General features: G+C 40.5%; 1 protein-coding gene across 2 annotated transcripts in view; it reads left to right on the top strand.

Moving 5' to 3' along the window:
- Positions 1–12,829, top strand: part of LOC149164591 (small nuclear ribonucleoprotein SmD3b-like) — a 36,826-nt gene extending 23,997 nt beyond the window's left edge. Inside the window, exons 2-6 of one of the 2 annotated variants that reach the window (XM_089432113.1) lie at positions 10,876–10,928; positions 11,074–11,140; positions 11,476–11,532; positions 11,688–11,749; positions 12,422–12,829. In XM_089432113.1, the coding sequence (XP_089288239.1) occupies positions 10,876–10,928; positions 11,074–11,140; positions 11,476–11,532; positions 11,688–11,749; positions 12,422–12,425 (243 nt within the window). In that variant the 3' untranslated portion in view covers positions 12,426–12,829. Of the gene's footprint in view, positions 1–10,875; positions 10,929–11,073; positions 11,141–11,475; positions 11,533–11,687; positions 12,295–12,421 lie in introns of those variants that run through there. The other variant, XM_089432112.1, reaches the window with a different exon arrangement.
- The last annotated feature ends 3,131 nt before the right edge of the window (positions 12,830–15,960 follow it).

Here is a 15,960-nt window from a genome sequence, read left to right as displayed (position 1 = left end):
TCACTTGCGGCTAGGGATTTCTTCATGATTGCGGCTAGGGCTTGCTTGTGACTGTGGCTAGGTCTCCTTTTAGAATTGTGGCTAGGGCTAGATCTCCTCTCTAGGAAAACAACTAGATCTCCTCTTTAGAACTGCGGTTAGATCTCCTCTCTAGGACAACAACTAGATCTCCTCTTTAGAACTGCGGCTAGATCTCCCACATGATCTCTCTTGCCACCAAACCCAAATGAGTGGAGAGAGATAATGAGAGATGTGTGTAACAAATGACTTTAGGCCTCCTCTATTTAAATGCAACGTTGAGGTTGAGTTGGGGGTTATTTGGTTGATGGCCGACCTTGACAAATTTTCAAATAACATAAATAAATTCGTATCTCCATAAATACATGTCGGAATTGGATGATCTTTAGATCAATCCTACACCTCTCGAAGAGAGGAATCCAAGAAAAATATCAGCTGCCATAAATAAGATGACCCACATGGAGTTTGGCCCTAGTTGCCAATTTTAACACTCCCTCTCAACTAGGGAGAACTCCATCTGCTAGTCTATACTATCTCTGCCATCAATGCAGTGCCCTGCAATGCTCTGCTCTGCTCTGCTGAACTATGAAGAAGAAGAAGTGATCGAGAATGTATCATACCATTCTCTACTAACCTGGAGTCAATCCCATATATAAAGAGTGTCTCATACCACTCTTACTGATCCGAAATCAGTTCCAAATAAAGAATGTGTCTCATACTACTCTTACAGACCCGAAGTCAGTTCCATTGATCCCAGATCAATATAGGTCATCCTAGCATAGGGAGTACGATAGTACACGATGCGTCCATCGATAGTACTATGGTCCCTATCCTCATTTCCCTACTCATTGGCCATATGAGAGGTACTTCCCATGAGTCCCAGACTGCATGGGTAGGATGTCTCAGCAAGAGAAGGATGAACCACTCATCCTGCCTACATGTCGCCATCGGGTATCCCAGGGGAAGGCTGAACCACTCACCCTACGATTGTGTCTCAGCAGGAGAAGGATGAACCACTCGTCCTACCTACATAGCAAACCACTAGGGGAAGGTTGAATCACTCACCCTATGGTTGCTTATCGCTCCAAGAAGTACCCCATACCCCCCAGAGCTCCCAGAGCTCAATATCCATATCATACAGGACCCTCAGGAGAGGCTCTCTCCACGACTTCTTGTCGTTCTCAAAAAGTCAAGAATTTGACCTTTCCTAGGGGCTTCGTCAGAATGTCGGTGACCTGTTCATTTGTCCCAATGTGATGGAGCCTTATTGCTCCTCGTTGTACCATATCCCGGATAAAGTGGTACCTGATGTCTATGTGCTTGGAGCGATCATGACATATGAGATTCTCTGATAATCGGATCCCACTTTGGTTGTCACAGAGGATCACGGTGGTATCCAGCACGTGTCCAAACAGCTCGTTGAAGAGCTTACCCAACCGGACAACTTCACACGAGGCCATACTCGCAATTATGTATCTGGCCTCAGCGGTGCTCAAAGCAACTGACTTCTGCTTCCTGCTCATCTAGGATATCGAAGCAGAACCCAAAGAGAAACAACACCTAGAAGTGCTCTTGCGATCCATCACACTACCTGCCCAATCAGAATAACCATGCAGTCCCTCATCTTCGACAGTGTATCTCAGTCCATGAGTAATTGTGCCTCGAAGATATCTCAGAAGATTCTTGGCACCAATCCAATGTGTGTGATGAAGCTCAACCATATATTGGCTCAACGTGTTAACTAGAAAACATATATCCGGACGAGAGTTCACCAAGAACACTAGTGCTCCTATGAGTTGATGATACTTAGAAGCATTTCCCAATTCAGGTCCGGCAGCACTACCATATAACTTCTTAAAGTTAAGCTCCATCGGGGTAGTCACAGGCTTGCAGTCCACCATTCCAAATTCGGAATCCAACTCCCTCTTACGTTTGTAAATGAGAGGGTTTGCACCTGTCAGAAAGATGTCATCCATATAAAGCACCAGTATGAGAGATCTATCATCTTCAACCTTAAAGTAAAGGTTCGGATCAACTTCACTCCTAGTGAATCCCAGCTTCATCAGATAGCTATCGATCCTCTCATACCAAGCCTGGGGTGCTTGCATCAAACCATAGAGAGCTTTCTTCAACTTGCATATGTGAGATTCCTGGTCATGAACCTCAAACTCCTCAGGTTGTTCCACATCCGTGGTCTTGCTATTACTAGAGAGGAATAGTCCTCTTGTAATCTGTCCCTCGATACATCCCGGACATATACCTTCATGCTTTTCTTTGAGCTCAGACATCCCTGTCACCATCTATTTCACATTGGGTAGGGCCTTACAATGAAGATGGGCAGACCTCCGATACCATAGTTCAGATTGAAGAGATGTGTCACAAGACATGGTCCCCAATGGACTTCCTGCAACTTGATACTATTAAGTTTAGGTATGTTCTATGCTTAAAGAAATTTATTTCAATTTTCACAGTTAGCTCAATATCTTTTCCAGATTAACAATCACATAAGCATAATAGTATATTGCAGATACAACATAAACATAAATCGCAGAAGACAAGCCAAGATAAGAGGACACAAGATGTGGCGCTACCCAGGGACAAACCCCAATGTGGGGAAACCCTTGATCAATTCTTCTTATATGTTCTTCAATAGTTCAATAGAGAGAGAGAGATAGTACGTTTACAACAGAAGTCAACACTTTGACTTATCTAAATAAGAGCATAGATCATCTCTAATAAGATGATACATGAGGTAGCTGAACTCAGTTGAAGACACGCTGCTTCAACTGATTCTCCACGGTGACGCTTCAACTGATTCTCCACGGTGACTCCATCACCATGCCGCACCTATCATTGTGCTACACCTCATCATCATGCTGCACCTCACTGTGTTGCACCATGCTGCACCCATCATCACTATGCTGGACCTCATTACCATGCTGCACACATCATACTGCTGCACCTTCCTGTATTGCAACATCTTGCTATACCTTATCATCTTGCTGCACTCACCAGTGCTGCCTCATACTGTACCTCACTGTGCCCATCATGCTGGATCTCATAGTAGCATTTAATATCACTGTACTACTCTTTGCAAGTGCTGCACACAACATGCTATACTTCCCTTCGTTACGATGCCCATCATTATGTAGCAGCATTCCACATCATGCTGCACCTTATCACAATGCTGTCACATCTCATACTGCTGTACCTTCCTGCCACAACTATCCCATGTGCTTGTTGCACCATGTTGCCACAGCTGTCCCATGTGCTTGCTGCACCATGTTGCCACATTGCTGTCTCATGTGCTTGTTGCACCATGCTGCCACACTGCTGTCTCATGTGCTTGCCATGAACCATTTACTTGCTGCACCAAGTACCATTGCTGCACATGAACATTGCTGCACCATGAATTGATCTAAATCTAGTCACAACATTGACCCAAACACACCACACTTGCTGTTGTTGTGATATTGACTGGTTAGGGCACCTCAGGCTGTTGCAACAACCCTCAAACAGTCACCCAAACAACCCTTAATCTCTGCGGCCTGCCCTAGTGTGAACCCTCTGCCTCCACGTTGAAGAGTAGGGCATAACATGACCCCAAAACAGCCCACGCTGTCCCTTGCCGTAGCTTACGACGCACACATCAAGCCCAAAACAGTCACCCACTTGCCAACGTTGAGCTCCTCCTCTACTCGGCCTAGCAGCCTGCCCTCTCGGATCTGTCTCAGCCCTAAGATAGTCACCAAATGCACCTCGGCCTCCTATAGCAGAACTCCTCGGCCCTCCTTCCAACAATCCGGTCATCTCTTGCGGCTAGGGCAGGATAGGCCTGCGGCTAGGGCACGACAGGCCTGTGTATAGGGCAACGAGTATAGGCCTTCTTGACGGTGTTATATCTCCATGCTTGGACTGTAGCTAGGCTCCTTTAGGCAGTGTATAGAAGCAGTGATCTTCTCTCTAGGACTGCGGGTAGACCATCCTTTAGGACTGCGGCTAGGGCAACTAGATTAGCCTCCTTTCCTCTTGTGTCTAGGGCTTCATCCTCCTAGATTTCTCTTCCACTAAAACCCAAAACAAGTGGAGAGAAATCAAGAGTGAAGTGTGTGTGGAAATGACTATCAATTCACCTCCTTTTATACTAAAACGTTGAGCACATGTGGGGGTTATTTGGTTGTTGACAGACCTTGACGAATTGTCCCATAACACAAATAAATTCATATCTCCATGAATACTTATCGGAATCGGATGATCTTTAGATCAATCCTACACCTCTCGACTAGAGGGATCCAAGAAAAATATCAGCTGTCATTAATAAGATGACCCACATGGAGTTTGACCCTAGTTGCCAATTTTAACAGATATAAAGTGCCAACCATGAACCCAAGAGTAAAAGCATCTTTAAAATTCCTTTTCCAAACATGTACCTTTCCATCGGTGAATGCCACCTTTGTCTTCCATTGCCGAAATGGACACCAGGTCCTTCTTGAGATTAGGTACATATAGAACTTCTTGTAAATGAATTGTGTTAGCCTGATTCAATTGAAGGGTAACATTCCCTACACCCTTTATGGGATAGGTGGCATCGTCTCCAAGAATAATCTCCAAGTTTGTTTCCTTCTCTATCAGATTAGAGAGAGCTTCCTTGTATCCGGTGAAGTGCCTTGAAGCACCACTATCAATAAGCCAATTTTCCAAAGTGTCCAGAGGAGAGGTAGTGGAGAGGGCCGATATAAGATAATACTCCTTTTGCTTATCAGAAACAACATTTGATTCTTCATACCTGGAGTTCCTTGCTTTCTTGGAGGGTCGACCATTTCCTTGATGACCTACATTCCTTTTTCCTTTTTCATTGTACCTGTCATTCCTTCGATCATTGTTGTTGAAGTTGCCCTTGGAATGGTTGTGATCATCATCATGTGATGTGTCCCTTTTGTTTGGACATTCCCTCACATAGTGGCCATACTTATTGCAAACAAAGCACCTGCCTTTCCTTCCACCCTTAGATCCGGGCTTTCCATTGAAGTGTCCTTTAGACCCTGCGTTATTTCTCCTTTTGGCATGAGCAGAGAAAGCAGTGCGGTTGCCTTTATTAGAAGACATTTCTTGCTCCACCATTCTTGTTTCTTCCTGAATGCATCTTGACATCAATTCTTCAAATCCCGAAATTCGATCATTATTGAGAATAGTGGTTCTAAATATATACCACTCGGGTGGGAGTCCTCCAAGGGTAGTGATAGTAAGTTCCCTGTCAGGAATGACTTCTCCAATTGATAGAAGATCATTCTTGATCTCAGTGATCCTTAAGAAGTAGGATTGAATATACTCGTCATTGCCCTTCTTAATATCCTTCAACTTATTTTTAAGAAACAAAATTTGATTTGCATCACTAACCTTTGAACATGCTTACCAATCTGGCGTAGATCTCCTTGGAGATGTTTATATCGGAGATGTAAGCCACCAGACGCTTGTCAATGGAATCTCTGATAATCTTCTTCGCTTTGACTTCAATCTTGGTGTACTTGTTCTTTGTAGCAACTGGTGCATTTGATGAAGGCTCAGGGATTTTACCCTTCACATAATCCAACACTTCTTGTTCTTCCAATGTCAGATCAAGAGACATCTTCTATCCATGATATTCAGACTTTTCACGGAGCTTGTCTTCAGTCGGGAAGTGGGAACCCATTGAGTCTTCTGTCCTTTCCAACTGTCTTCGATGATTGCTCTTTCACTCTTGCTTGGGCTTTGTCTTCACCTCACCTCTGATACCATGTTAATTTTAGGTATGTTCTATGCTTAAGAGCAATTTACTTCAATTGCAATTAGCCCAATATCAATGTCCAGTTTAGCAATCACATTAGCATGATAGTAAAATGCAGATAGAACATAAACATAAACAGTAGAAGACAAGCAAAGACAAGAGGACACAAGATGTGGCACCAGCCAGGGACAAATCCCAATGTGGGGAAACCCTTGATCAAATCTTCTTATAATCTTCAATAGTTCAGCAGAGAGATAGAGATAGTACAAATATACAAAACTGATATTTTATAACAGCAACAGAAAGTCCATTATTCTGCTAATGATGATTGTTCAAAGATGCAACCCTGAAATCCTCATGACAATCTGCAACCAATCACTAAGAGTGTTGTAGCATATGCTTCGAGTAGATCATCAATCTAGAAGCCCTCCACATAACACTGCTGCAACATTCCTCTGATTGCTTGCTACTCATGCAATTCTGGTTAGGGCACAATATGCAGCCCTTAACCTTCCACGCTGTCAGCAAACTAAGCCCTTCTAGGACTACAGTCCACCTAGGAGAGTCTCCCCTTTATCTGCGCTGCCTCCTGCAAGCAATGTACACCTCAATGCTGCCTTGGAACAACCTTAGCTGCTTGCTATGGCTTGCAGCCTAGCAAAGCAACTAGCTGTAGCTGCGGTCTCCTCCAACAGGCCCAAACAAGTCCTTAATCCATGCCTAGACATAGCCTCTATTACAATGCTGTCACGTACAACAACTCATGCTACTTTTACGCTGTTAATAGGTTTATTCTAGCTGCGTTAGGGCTCCTCTTGCTGTGGCTTAGAGTCTCTTCTTGGCTGCGTATTAGGGCTCCTCAATTGCTGTGGATCTGGCCTCTCTTGACTGCGTATAAGGCCTCCTTATTGCTACGAATTAAGCCTCTCTTAACTGCAGTGTAGGGCCTCCTTTAGACAATATATTAGGGCTTCTTTAGGCAGCAGATTAGGGCTCCCTTTTGGCTGCGTATTGCAGCTCCTCTTAGCTGCGGATTAGGCCTTTCTTTGTTGCAGATTTAGGCCTCCTTTGACTGCGGCCAGACCCCTTCCTTAACCGCTGTTAGGGCTCTCCTTCAACTGTTCTAAGTCTTCTCTTCACCTGCGGCTAGGGATTTCTTCATGACTGCGGCTAGGGCTTGCTTGTGACTGTGGCTAGGGCTCCTTTTAGATCTGCGGCTAGGGCTAGATCTCCTCTCTAGAACAGCAACTAGATCTCCTCTTTAGAACTGTGGCTAAATCTCCCACTTGACCTCTCTTGCCACCAAACCCAAACGAGTGGAGAGAGATCATGAGAGATGTGTGTAACAAATGACTTGAGGCCTCCTCTATTTAAATGCAACGTTGAGGTTGAGCTGGGGGTTATTTGGTTGCTGGCCGACCTTGACAAATTGTCAAATAATATAAATAAATTCATATCTCCATAAATACATGTCGGAATCGGATGATCTTTAGATCAATCCTACACCTCTCGAAGAGAGGAATCCAAGAAAAATATCAGCTGCCATAAATAAGATGACCCACATGGAGTTTGGCCCTAGTTGCCAATTTTAACATTTTGAGTATCGTCAACTCATAGGAGCACTGATGTTCTTGGTGAACTCTCGTCCGGACATATATTTTGCAGTTAACACATTGAGCCCATATATGGTTGAGCCTTGTCATGTAAATTGGATTGGTGCCAAGAATCTTCTAAGATATCTTCAGGGCACAATCACTCATGGACTGAGATACACTGCTGGAAATGTGAGGCTGCATGGTTATTCTGATGCTGATTGGGCTGGCAGTATGGTGGATTGCAAGAGCACTTCTGGATGTTGTTTTTCTTTGGGTTTTGCTTCGATATCCTGGATGAGCAGGAAGCATAAGTCAGTTGCCTTGAGCACCGCTGAGGCCGAATACATAGCTGCGAGTATGGCCTCCTGTGAAGCTGTCTGGTTGAGGAAGCTCCTAAGTGAGCTGTTTGGACATGTGCTGGATGCTACTGTGATCCTCTACGACAACCAGAGTGGGATTTGATTATCAGAGAGTCCCACGTTTCATGTTCGCGCCAAGCATATAGATATCAGGTACCACTTTCTCTGGGATTATGGTACAACGATTAGCAATAAGGCTCTATCACATTGGGACTGATGAGCAGGTCACCGATATTCTGACAAAGCCCTGGGAAAGGTCAAATTCTTGACCTTCCGAGAATGACTTGGAGTCGTGGAGAGACCCTCTTCTGAGGGTCCTGTATGATATGGACATTGAGCTCTGGGAGCTTTGGGGGGCTTGGGGTACTTCTTGGAGCGATGAGCAACCATAGGGTGAGTGGTTCAGCCTTCCCCTAGTGGTTTGCTGTGTACAGGGTGAGTGGTTCAGCCTTCCCCTGTGATGCCCCGTGGCGACATGTAGGCACGATGAGTGGTTCATCATTCTCTTGCTGAGACATCCTACCCATGCAGTCTGGGATTCATGGGAAGTACCTCTCATCTGGCCAATGAGTAGGGAAATGAGGATAGGGACCATAGTACTGCCGATGGACGCATTGTGTACTACTGTACTCCCTATGCTAGGATGACCTATATTGATCTGGGATCAATTGGAACTGACTTCGGGTCAGTAAGAGTGGTATGACACACTCTCTTTTATCTGGAACTGACTTCGGGTTAGTAGAGAATGGTATGATACATTCTCGATCACTTCTTCTTCATAGTTCAGCAGTGCATTGATGGCAGAGATAGTACCGTCTGACAGATGATGTAGTTTTCCCTAGTTGAGAGGGAGTGTTAAAATTGGCAACTAGGGCCAAACTCCATATGGGTCACCTTATTTATGACAGCTGATATTTTTCTTGGATTCCTCTCTCCGAGAGGTGTAGGATTGATCTAAAGATCATCCGATTCCGACATGTACAAATGAAGTTATGAATTTATTTTGATTATGATCAAATTATCTAGGTCGGCCTCTTCTATATGTCGGCTCACCTAATCCAATAGTCACGTCTCTTGACCCCCACCGATTAGTATATAGAGGTGCTTTCTCCCTCACTCATACACATCCAAGAAGAGAATCAAAAAGGTTAAGAACACCTCTACGTTTGAAGTGTGGATCTGAGGCAAGGATGAGGAGAGTGCAGCCAAGTTTAGGAGAGGTTCTTCTCTGCGTTTTGGTGCAGATTTCTCTGTGGAGAAAGCCGCAGCTAGAAGGCACCTAAAGAGCAGACGTGTGGACAGTTTGTGGCATGTCTCCCTTGCTAAACAAAACCACAGATCAGCGGTAAGGTTAAAGGGTTTTCTGTGCATAGTTACAGTATTTAGGTATTCTGTTTTGGGCCACAGGTGATGATGTTACAGCAGCATGCGTGGAGGTTTGTTGAGAGGCCGAGAGACCTAGTAAGGGTCCTCTCGCCTAGCCGCAGCTACTAAGGAGACACCGCAGACCAAACTAAAGGTGTAAACCCTTGTCTAAATGTCAAACTCCTTGCTGTAGCAGATCCGAGATCTGTAGGGTGCCTTGAGGTGGTTTTTTAGGGACATACAACAGCAGATTGGAAGCCTAGAAGGACAGCAAAGGGTGACAAGGGAACACAGTGATTGGAGGACTGTTGTGGTAGATTTTTGGAGGGTTTTTGGATGCCCTAACCAGAGATAAGAAGCTACAGCAGTAAAGCACAGAAATCATGACAAGGAGGCAACAGCAAGGTGGTTGTAGATGACTCCTTGGTAATGTTTTGATTGATAGATCAATCAGCGTGGAGGATAGGAGCTTATAAAAGGGAGGCAGCAATAGAAGAAGGTTTTTCTGGGATAGTTATGGCTGGGAATTCTTCCAAATAGGAGACATACCTATGGTGAGCTTGCTGCAGTCCTGTAGCAGTTGTTTAGAGGTCTAATCAAGCTTAAAAGGGGTGCAGGAATAGTCATCTAGGAGAGCGAGTTCCCAGATATGATAAAGGGAAGGAAGCTGCATCAAATTTTGTAGTGGGCTGCTGTAGGTTTCAGTTGAAGCCCTAACCTGTAATCAAAGCTCAGTCCATGAACAACAGTGACAGGTATTCAGAATTGCAGTCTTCAGCCCTTGGTGCCAGAATTGCAATTTCATTGAGTCAACTTCATAGTTAAGATCTTTGATGTCAGATCTCCTATTTGGCAAGTCATTATTGACTTTAAACCATTGTACTCTCTCTCTCTCTCTGCGCTGAACTATCAAAGAATATATAAGAAGAATTGATCAAGGGTTTCCCCACATTGGGGTTTGTCCCTGGCTGGTGCCACATCTTGTGTCCTCTTGTCTTGGCTTGTCTTCTACTGTTTATGTTTATGTTTATGTTCTATCTGCATTCAACTATCATGTTGATGTGATTGCTAATCTGGATATGGATAGAGAAATTGAAGTAAAAATGCTCTGAAGCATAGAACATACCATTGTTTCCAAAATTTAACATAACCAGAAGTCAACATACCAAAGTATCATAATAATGTATTAGTGTGATTAGGTTGTGCCGCTCGAACTGTGTAACCATGAATATTGGTGTGCCTGTGATATAGCACCAATTTTCCACGTTTATCTGTGCCAAAGTTGTCCCCTGCAATGTGCATCCTTTGATGATTATGCAAATCTGATGACAACCAAATCTGTGTGCTTGTACATGGACAAATTTTGGGTGAACTCATCTGTAGCGCCAGTATATTAGTCATAGACTTGGTTGATCATCTTTTTTTATTTAAGTTATTACTATATAGATGTTTGAGGATTCCCTGTTTAAATTTTAGATAAATGATCTTGTTTGCAATTGAAGCACAACTTTGAAATATGAACAATGTTAAATGAATCAAAAGTATTGCTTTGTCCCTGTTTCTGCTAAATCCATATTACGTACAGTGAAGTATAAACAGGATCTTTCCAAAGAGGCTGTGATGAGTTTGTTTAGTTTTTCATTCAGGTTGAATTATACGTTTTCATTCTAGGTGGTGTTGGGTAAATGTGTTGATGGTCATGTGAGATAGTTTCAGCTCTTTTCTACATCTGTTTCTACTGCTGTTAATAATTATGGAGTTGTATCCTTTGCAGGATGGAAAAGTATCCCAATTGGAGCATGTCTTTATTCGAGGCAGCAAAGTCAGGTAGGTTTGAATTATGATATGATCTTTTCTTGGTTTTTTATCTATGTTTATTTGAAGTAGATTCACATCCTTATCTTTGTGACTTTGACAGTATGCTTCAAATTCTTTTGTTTGAAAGATAAAATTCACGCCTTGATTTCCTCAGGTTTATGGTTATACCTGACATGCTTAAGAATGCTCCTATGTTCAGGCGTCTAGATGCAAGGATTAAGGTATGTTTGCCAAACTCTGAAATCTTAACACCATTAATAAGTTCCCTCCAAAGTCTTTACAAACTGCATTAGAAGTATCTGGCATCGTTATTTTTCTTATTTGAAATGAATTTCCTTGAGAAGTTCTTAACTTTTAGCTTTTGTGATGCCCATGGGCTTAATCTAACATATGATAACTTGAGATTTAAAACAAACTTGTCTAGTTTTTGAATTGGCTGACAGTGGTAAGAGATACTTGTCAGGTATAATTAATTTACAACTTGATTTCATTTTAATGGAAATGGTGCACTCATCATGTGTAATGTTCCATTTGTGAAAAATTTAATTTGAGACAGGGCAAAGGTTCATCAATTGGTGTTGGTCGTGGACGTGCAGTGGCAATGCGAGCTAGGGTAAGTGATGTTAAGTAGAGCAGGTTTACCTACTACCATAAGAAGCCATGATCAAAAGAATCATGATTTTCAAATTAGGCAGTTGGTGTGTTTGAGATGTAGATAGCAATATTATAATTAGGATCCCCCCTAATCCTTTGTTGCTAATAACGCAGGCTCAGGCTGCAGGACGTGCTGCCCCTCCAGCAGGGAGGGCGGGTCCAGCTCCAGTGAGGAGGTAATCATAAGAGAGCTAAAATATCTTTCATTAAGCCCCTCAACAAAGGATAACATCCTTAATTACTTTGGGCCTCCTTGGAAACACTTGTAACATAGACATGTCGCATGTTTTCAATTTCAAATCTTCTGAAAAGATTGTTCAGATATTGGCACTTTCTTGCAAATGTCTGGAGACTTAAATTTTTTTGAATGTCAGAAGGTTATGGGGTAACACTAACATTTATCACATTGAATATAGCAGTATAGACTATAGAGTGCAGTAATAGTTAGATGAAAATGCCCATTTAACTGAGACATATGGCAGAACCTGGCCATGAAATGTAGCAGACCGTTTTGCCAAGAAACCATGCTTTATAAGCCAAAATTAAGATTGGCTAATACGTTGAATATGTCAACCATCTTAACATAAAGGGACCAAGCTTTGTGAATCGAAGTCGAGAAGGGCTATTGTTATATAATAGGTGTATACACAATTTATGTAGAATCATATTTAACGGAAAACCATAAAAATCTTGTACTGTGTAGGACAGTTCCCTATTTTCATTGGTGAGCTCATTTTAGGTTGTAGTATCTTTTTTTTAACGACCTAGTATCTTCTTTATCTATTGTATATTTTTGTGTTTATAAATGAAATGATTTGAATGCTACTGTGATGTGCTAATTCCATTAGGTAAAAAGTGTACGTGCCCATCTGTCAGTTATGACCTTGGCAAGGCCGAAAGAAGCAGAAGGTGGTAGAAATTTGTTTCCTTTAGTCAAATGTTCAACAACCATACCTGTTAGAAATTACAATAAACAGTTTGTTTAAAATTACAATATTGACAAATTTTGACTTGAAAAGTTGAAAATTTAACAGGCCAACGTATGAGTAATTTTTCAGTTAAATGTTGCTGCATGTTCTCAAGTTTATTCAAAAGACTAATTAAATCAACCCCCATTATCTTGTGAGGAAGATCATGCTTGCCCGAGGGGGTTAAGAGCAGTGGTTAAAATAAATTAGTGAAATCCTAGAATTATGAGTGTGTTGTATTTGAATATCGATATGAAAATAATTATGAGTGTGTCCTGTATTTGAATATCGATATGAAAATAATTATGAGTGTGTCCTGTATTTGATTCTCTGAAATGGACATTGACCATTCACATTGTCAAAGTGTTGAGAAAATTCTATTACATATTGTTGATAGCATGGTTTTAATGAGGTGGTTTTTTGAGTTTTTTTCATTAAGTGGACACAGACCATTCACATTGTCAAAGTGTTGAGAAAATTCTATTACAAATTGTTGATAGCATGGTCTTAATGAGGTGAATTTTTGAGTTTTTTTCATTAAATTGACATTGGCCATTAACATTGTCAAAGTGTTGAGAAAATTCTATTACGAACTATTGATGGTGTGGTCTAAATGAGGTGATTTTTTGGGCTTTTCTATTAGAATGTGGTGACATGATTCTTGAATGGATTCAGCATCCCTGAAAACTCCTGGGTCACTCAGATTTTGCAGACTTAACAACTTGAAATTATGATTTTCCTAATTTCTAACTGGATTTTGGACAAATTTGAGCAGAAAATCTGCCCAAAAATACAGGACAAACTCATAATTCTAGGATTTCACTAAGATAATTTGAAAATTTTCATTGAAAAATATTTGCAGTCTTTCGAAGATAGGCTATTCTCTTCAATGGGTGTGTTTGTTGGATATTTTCACATACATTCGTTAAATTAATGTTATCTGGTGATAATTTTGATTATTATTATTTTTTTTTAAGTCAAGCCCATATTAAAAATTATATTTTGAATATTCTCAATTTCTTTGCTTGAAATTCCTGTGTTGCATTTTAGTTAGGATGTTAAATTTGCAATATTTATAATATTATTGTCCTTTAAAGCTTAAGTGGTCAAACTTTAGGGTTTAAATATCTTCTTGCTATTCAGCAAAGAGGAAGGTCTTATGTCCTAATGATGGTTAAGCGTCTTCCTAATGGATTAATGAGTTGTGTATAATTGAAGGAGTATGGTACTCATTAAGTAAGCATACCAATCAACTTAATTAATTGTTCATTATGTAATATTGAGTGATAATATTGTTTTTATTATTTTTAACATGAGAGATAATAATTAATTCATTTTTAATGAATTTTAAAACTAGAATTTTAACATAAATAGAAAGAAAGGATGGTATGAACTTCATGTTTATAGATTCATGCATGTTTATTTATGTAATTTTATTTCATTTCAATGAATATTTATAATATTATGATATCTTATTTTAGTGTTTTATTGTTTTTGCATTTTGATATGTTGTGACATAAAGAATGTGATGTATTGAAATTGAGTGGATGTTATTATTTCCATTTGAAACGTTAGCCCACTAAAATATGTACATATATTGAAATAACATATATTATGGCTAAATAAAATTAGAGGTAAAGGTAGGGGAGGTGAGGGGTGTTGTTTATGACGTAGATGGATAGAGACAATGAAATATGGACAGGGTTGAGAATACACGTTAATAATGAAGCAGAGGCAATATTTGTCTTACAAAGATTAGTTGCTCTAAAAACTAAAGGTGTTTAAAAAAGTGACTGTGATTGACAACTCAAATGGTAATTATATGTGTCCTATTTAGAAAGCCACTTGCAATTTTAAAATTCAACATACTATGCCAAAGAGCCACTTCTAAAAGGTTATAATTAGATTATGTAGCCTTCTTCCAAGTATTGGGAATGCCAAACTTCCAAGTGTACTTCAACTTGACTCATGGGATTTAGATGTAAGAGGTTCGTCCATGTGTTGCCTTCAGATAATTTGTCAACATCATTGCACACATCATAAATAGACTATGCGCTACATTAGTTTCAACTAGTCTATCTATCGAGGGTTGGGAAGAGTTATGGAGCATTGTCCCTATTGCAACAATTCCCATGCCCTTTAGTGTGAGAAAGATGGCACATAGTAGCTCATAATAACATCTCTCTAGAGGCTTCACTCACCTAGTCTCTGGACATGGATAACAGTGCTTGAAAACCTACCTCTTAAGGAAAATTAGAAAGCTCAATGGTCTTGCTTGTGTTTTTACTTGGCAACACAATGGTGTTTGTGGATGATTGGTGCTATGAACTTTGACATTGCTATCTACAATGGGTACTTCTAGAGTTGCATACATTGCCATTGACTTGGTGATGTAGGATTGTGCTTCTAAAGCTCTAAATTGGCATTACAATTCTTTTTCTAATATATATAGTATATTTTGTTTAGTATAAAACTTGTCCATTATGTTAATTGATGTTATGAACTCTGAAATTGCTAGCTACCTTGACTATCTCCAAAGTTGCATCCCTTGCAATAGAAGAGTTGGGTGATGTAGGACTTTGCTTCTAAAACTCTAAATGTGTATTACACTTTTTTTTTTCCAATATATTTAGTATATTTTGTTTAATATAAAATGTATCCATTATGTTAACATATGGTTTGAGAATTGCTTCAACTAAGCATTTCAAATAAATCTTTCACTCACAGTTGTGTAGAACAACTAGTTTGTGCACCCTTCAAATAGACCATGTGGAACTTGAGTTTGGGGAGTTGAAAACAATGTTGGGGATTTAACCTAAGAAATATAGAACATGTAACAGAGAGAAAATAATACTAGAGAGAGGAACTCTGGCCTTTAGAGTTTTGGTGTTTGGAATCGATTTGCAGTAGTCCCGCCCATGTTCTACTTGATGATGGGTGGTGTCTAAGGACATCATTACATCACTTAAAAACAACACATTATCATTAGAACATGACAATGCATTATAATAAAACAATAGTTTATGATGATGATGATCTATATTCGACCCATAGGTCTTTTATTTATAGTGTTCAAATTTAACAAACTTCCTTGAATTGTGGAAGATTCAATCCATAAACGAGTGTTGGCTTGTTCCATTTTTTTCTGTGAAATCCACGCTGTTTCGCTAGCTAGTTGATTGTTCTAGTTGAATATTTTTGTCGGCTTGTTAGCTACCAAATTCAACTTGACCATTTAGTCGACTCCTTCAAACACTATGTTGACGGTCCTACTAATCTACCATTGTATCGACTATCCACAAGTTGGTTACTTGACCAACCCGTTGACCACTCACTTGACTACTTTTCTAGTCAACCACTGCACTGGTTGTCGGTTGTTAGTCAATCCTTTAACTATCCATCTCTAGAAGCTCCAAAGG

This window comes from Pinus tabuliformis, chromosome 5_1 (assembly GCF_031772625.1).
Source record: "Pinus tabuliformis cultivar Carrire ecotype Pingquan chromosome 5_1, CPIR1, whole genome shotgun sequence".
Taxonomy (NCBI): Eukaryota; Viridiplantae; Streptophyta; class Pinopsida; order Pinales; family Pinaceae; genus Pinus; species Pinus tabuliformis.
This window is presented reverse-complemented; position numbering and strand designations above follow the sequence as displayed.